At 38.6% G+C, this 6,065-nt stretch overlaps 1 protein-coding gene across 1 annotated transcript; it reads left to right on the plus strand.

Annotated features, from left to right (window-relative positions):
• Positions 1-696: 696 nt before the first annotated feature.
• Positions 697-6,065, plus strand: LOC113736518 (putative disease resistance protein RGA3). Its single transcript, XM_027263537.2, has 3 exons — positions 697-4,736; positions 4,838-4,897; positions 5,733-6,065. The coding sequence occupies exons 1-2, from the start codon at positions 1,021-1,023 to the stop codon at positions 4,848-4,850; spliced, it is 3,729 nt and encodes a 1,242-aa protein (XP_027119338.1). The 5' UTR covers positions 697-1,020; the 3' UTR covers positions 4,851-4,897; positions 5,733-6,065.

Genomic DNA, 6,065 nt, shown 5'->3' on the forward strand with positions numbered 1-6,065 from the left:
CCCGGAAGCCTGTTTGGGTATTTTACTTGGGACCGCTTTTTCTTCTTTTTGCACTCATGATATTACCATCTCCTTGTCTGTTTTCTACTAAGATGAAAACTTTGGAAATCATGATCAAGGCTGGCTCTTTGTGGATGCATGTAACAAAATTTCTTGTGACTGAAAAAAAAAGCTTGTTGGTACAATATTCTGAAGTGTAGGGTATCACCATACTATCATTGAAAAAACATGTTCATTACACCATTTCTGTGTGTAAATTAGATGTATGCATGGTGATCTTTATCAGTATAATGATTCATACTGCATACAACAAAGTACAAATGAGTCCCCCTTGTACAGCTAGTTTTAGGTGCTGCAAGTTCTGTGTTATAATAGATAACATGCTATAGAGCTCATGCATTGCAGCAGCATACTTCTATGGGCCATGTCATTTATACCAAGTCATTGGTCTGTGGAATCCCAGTGCTCTGTCTATATAAGCTCTGCTGGCTTTTATTATTTTCTGCAATAATTCCTGCAACCTGTGCTACTAATGACCTTTATTTCAATCAGATGTAGCACGTAGGCACGTATATGTAGTAATGAAATCCTTGTTCAGTCATCCTATGGACCAAAAACGGTCCTCAACAACAAAAAAATATTATTTGATCTCAGTAGTAAAAAGAATCTTTAATACTACTGATTTTCCTATATATTCCTACCAGTTGTCTCCTTTCATGTTCTTCTAGTCTGCTCGATTATTTTTTTTGAAGCATTATTCTGCAAGAAGAATAAGTCCATATTCTTCTGGTTCCTGTTCAACCGGGACAGCAAAACATTTGAGTGGCTGGCATCAACTTCCCTACAAGGAAGAAGTTTTACAGGAAAAATGACAGTAATAGTAACCTTCTTAGCTCTATTTAAGGAGTTGGTTGTTATCTTTAACAAATCAACAAGCATATCAGCCATCACTTAACTAGTCAAACCATTGTCCAAGCTCACTCCCTCTCTCTCTCTTAGATAAGCCAGCCAAAGATAATAATGGCGGAGGTTTTGCTGAGTGCATCTGTGGATTTCATAATTCACAAGGTAGCTTCAGTTGCAAATGAAAACATCAGCTTATTGTCAGGCTTCAATGACGACCTGCAAAGGTTGAGAAGATCAATCCCCATAATACAATCTCTCTTACTTGATTCTGAGAGACAGCAACCCGAAAAAGAAACAACAAAACATTGGCTGAAGAAGTTAGAAGAAATAGCTTATGATGCTGATAATGCGTTGGATGAACTCAGCTATGCGAATCTTCGACATCAGATCGAGGTACGAAATCAACTAATGGGAAAGGTACGCTACTTCTTCTCATTGTCAAATCCCATCATATTTCGTTTGAAAATGGGTCGAAAGGTCAAAAACATCAATATGAACATGAATCTGATAAATGATGAGGCAAATAAATTTGGCCTCAACAGGCTAGGTAGTGCAGACACCTCTCCTTCAGTATCTAGAGTTCCTTCAAGTAGAATAGAAACTGACTCCACAATTGATGGAAAAGTTAGGGTAAGGCAAAATGAAGCACGAGAAGTGGTGAGGGTAGTGACCAGGCCAACCAATGAAGTACTTTCCACATACGCCATCGTGGGGATGGCCGGCCTTGGAAAGACAACATTGGCTCAGTTAATTTACAATGATCTCATAATTGAAAGTCATTTTGATAGTAGAATATGGGTATTTGTAGGGGAAAATTTTGATGTTACAAGAATTTTGCATCTTATTTTAGAGTCATTAACACAAAAAGAAAATGAGGTACGAAGCAGAGATGCTTTGATAAAAATGGTAAAAAGAGAATTGCAAGTGAAAAGATACTTGCTTGTCCTTGATGATGTATGGAATGAGTTCCCTCCATTGTGGGACGACTTCATGGCATCTTTGATAGGAATCAACCCAATGAGTGGAAACTGGATCATCGTGACAACTCGAAGCCAACGAATAGCATCACTTGTAACATCACATCCTTGCCCTCCCTTGGAAAAATTGTCAGATGACGATTGCTGGTCCATCTTGAAAGTCAAAGCATTTGCTAATGGAGTTGTGCCTTCAAAAGAAATGGAAACTATAGGAAAGAAGGTAGCACAGAAATGTCAAGGTTTACCATTTGCAGCAAGCTTAGTTGGGGGTATTTTGCGTGGTAAGGGAGTAGAGGAATGGCATTCCATTCAAGAAAGCTTTTCTAATGAAGTTTTTGAAAAAAACATGGCTTTGCAACTACTAGGTTTGAGTTTTAATCAACTACCCTCCCCGTCTTTGAAAAAATGTTTTGCCTACTGTTCAATTTTTGCCAAGGGCTCTGAAATTGAAAGAGAACAAGTAGTGCAGCTTTGGATGGCAGAAGGTTATCTTGAACCAAACAAGGGAACTGACATGGAGGACATGGGGAATAAGTTCTTTAACTTATTGTTGCAGAGTTCTTTATTTCAGGATGTGAAGAAGGATGTTTACAACAATGTAACATGTTGTAAGATGCATGACCTTGTACATGAAGTTCTATGTCAGGTCTCAAGTTCAGAAACCAAAAGAATGGACGAGACAGCTTTGGATGATATACCTCAAGTTCATCACCTTGCACTAAATTCATGCAAGGTAGAAAGATCAAAGACCATTGAGGAGAAAGCAAAATATGTGCGTACCTTGTTCTTGAAAGGTATAGCATATGACAAAACGTTTCAGGTTTTCAGAAGCCTGCATGTTCTAAATCTAGATGGCGCAGGGATTGAAGCACTGCCAATCTCAATTGGCGTTCTGTTACATCTGAGGTTAGTTGATGTATCACATACCAAAGTAAAGGTTTTGCCAGATTCCGTTTGCAGGCTCTACAATTTGCAAACCTTAAGGACCACTGGGTGCGATTCTCTTAAGAGGCTTCCTAACAAAATGAGGAATTTGATTAGCTTGAGGCATCTCCATTATTACAAGGATGAAAATGTTAAGATGCCACTTCAAATAGGAAAGCTAACTAGTCTTCGCACATTAGAGTTCTTTAATGTGTGTCCAGAGAGGGGTCGGGGAATTGAAGAGCTGGGAAGTTTAAAGAATCTTGGGGGTAAGCTAGAGATACGTAATCTTGAACATGTTAACAGCAAGGAGGAAGCTAAGAGGGCAGACCTATCTGGAAAGAGAAATATACGTGAATTGGAATTTCTGTGGAAGTGGAACTATGATTGGGAAATTGACAACAATATTGGGGGGGATATCTTGGAAGGCCTACAGCCTCATCCGAATTTGAAAATCCTTACAATCAAGAACTTCATGGATGAGTTTCCACCTTGGGTAAGGAGAATAGCTTCACTAGGATTTGATAATGTTGTCCAAATAAAATTCTTAGGCTGCAAAAGATGCAGAGAAATTCCATCACTGGGACAACTGCCAAATCTCCAATATCTTGAATTGAATGGATTTGATAATGTAACACACATTGGGCCTTCATTCTATTTTACTAATAATCACAGTGAATCTAATAGTAGCGGCAATGATTATCATGGAAGAACATTGTATCCAGCACTGAAAAGTCTCACCATAGAAGACATGCCCAACCTGCTGGAATGGATGGAAGCCAGAGTCATGTCAACTGTAACCGCAGCAGATTTCCAAGTTGCAGTATTTCCAAATCTCAAGGAGCTGACCATTAACCGTTGCCCCCAGTTGAATTCTGCTCCAAGCCATTTTCCACGTCTCAAGCAATTAAGTATGTCAAGCATTGAAAGTGGCTTACTATTGGAACGGATTTGCGGAAATATGCTCACAACTCTAAAAGATGTTGAGATCAGACTTGTGCATGAGCTCACTTCTATTCCCCACCAGATGTTGTACAATAATCGAAGTCTAGCATCTTTGACTATCAGCTCTTGTCACAGTTTAGAGCATATTGCTGAAAACTTGACTTGCTGCAGCCCATGTCTCAGAAAGTTGGAGATCATCAACTGTGAGAAGTTGACCATGCTGCCAGAAGGCCTATACTCCCTTCAGTCTCTAGAGAATCTAATTATATCTCAGTGTCCTAATCTCACATCACTTCCTAGCATACATGAAGAAGTAGAAGCCTTCACATGTCTGAGAAGGTTGAATATTTCACACTGTGATGGATTGACCGTTGTTCCAAGTAAGATATTATGCTACTGCAAGAATCTAGGATTCTTGGCAGTCTCTCAATGTGCCAACCTCATCTCCTTCCCGGTGGAAGAATTGCAGCAATTGGGATGCCTCACGACCTTATTTATATATAGGTGTCCAAGACTAACTAGTTTGCCAAAGGGGCTTGGATGTCTCACTAAGTTAAGGGAGTTATGGTACGGTCCATTTTCAGATGGAGTAGAGTTTGATGCATTTCAAGCTAGTCTCCATGGTCTAGAACAACTGCAGTCCCTTTATTATGTGGAGTTGTGTGGATGGCTTCACTGGAACTCTATACCTTACCAGCTTCAGCATCTTACAGCTATGAAAGAACTCTATATACATGGATTTGGGGTAGAAGCTTTGCCCGATTGGTTCAGATATTTTCGATCTCTTGTGTATATTGGGTTCTTTAATTGCCAAAAACTGCAACGGTTGCCCCCCAAGGAAGTCATGCAGTGCCTAACGCACTTGGTTGATCTCACAATTGATGACTGCCCACTGTTGGGGGAAAGATGTACAAGAAGAAGCACGACAGATTCCGAGTTCCACAAGATCTCTAACATTGAGAGAATCTATATAAATCAAAAAAAGTAAGCTATTCCTACCTCTGTAGCTTAACTTGTGTACAAGTATCTCAAGTAATTCTTATTTTGACACACTGATCTCTTACTTTGTTCTCATAATTATGCAGGCTAGACCACTGAAGGGCTGAATAATTCTTGTATCAATACTATGTCTGTCCTTGCGTTAGGTAAGAACCCTTCCTTAACTCTGCACTACAAAATGAAACAGCTCCCTGTCAGGAATTTAAAAATGAAAAGTTTGAATTCATGCCGTCTAGAATTCTATCATTTTACCTTTCCTCAGTGCCTTCTTTGCCAAAGTCCGTTCTGCATGAATGGATCACATTGTTGTGGAGCTATGCATGAGGAAAACAGGATCGCATTGTTCACTAAAATTTTTCAAATTATTTACTTGCTTTCTTGTGTACAGTTTAAGCACTAACTTGAATACTTTAGTTGTTCTCGTACTATTTCACATTTGGAAAATGGATCAAGTTTAGCAATTTCTCATTCATTTTCAAACTTGCTTCGATTTCTGCTGTGTCTAGCGAGCAAAGTGGATTAGCTCTTATATTACTGTACTCCAGTACTTCCTTAAAGATGTCAGCATTAGTTCACTGAACTTTAACAGAATGGTTGGTTTTTTTAATTTACTGCTATTATGCTTAAATTTAGTCAGTTTGTTAATGGGTGAAGGTTCTAAATTTAGCAGAAAGCCTGTTATGCATATCCAATGGTATTGATGCTTGCGGCACACACGTATCTATATTGTTTTTCCATCTGTTCTAGCAAACCAGAACCTTGTTTTGAATATTACTCTCTTTGTTTGAGGCATAACTAATATATGCGCTTAACTCCTTTTCCAACTTTTCTAATCTCTTGGTTCTTTGTTCACCCCATGTTTCTTTACAATAGTTATATTCTTCTATCAAGTATGCTGTTCTACATACTCTCACGTCTTGACTCTTTTGTATCACAAAAAAAGGGTAAGAGGAGTACTGATCTGTTTTTTGATGTTTTCAGGTTATCTGTACAAGCATTTGAAGCACCTAGAAATAGTGTGTTTTTTTACTGCTTATGCTCAGAAGCAGAGATGATCAGTTGGACGTGTAATCCCAGTGATTTCACCAACTGGATTATCAGTTTCTTTTTGGCTTCAATCAAGCAATTTTAAGGCAATAATAAAGAGATGTACATGATCGCATCTGAAGGAAATTTGGAGGGCTTGTGCTCCATGCACCATACTGCTTTTAGTTTTTCCTTGGATCTTGATTTAATTGTTTGTTGTTGTGCCCTTTATTTGGAATGTACTTAGTTACTTAGCAATATTCAATAAAGTCCTTATTCCATAGACAA

Source organism: Coffea arabica, chromosome 3e (assembly GCF_036785885.1).
Source record: "Coffea arabica cultivar ET-39 chromosome 3e, Coffea Arabica ET-39 HiFi, whole genome shotgun sequence".
Taxonomy (NCBI): Eukaryota; Viridiplantae; Streptophyta; class Magnoliopsida; order Gentianales; family Rubiaceae; genus Coffea; species Coffea arabica.

What these genes read in the sequence shown, in the direction of transcription:
- LOC113736518 (XM_027263537.2), top strand. Translation starts at nt 1,021, where the DNA reads ATGGCGGAGGTTTTGCTGAGTGCATCTGTGGATTTCATAATTCACAAG.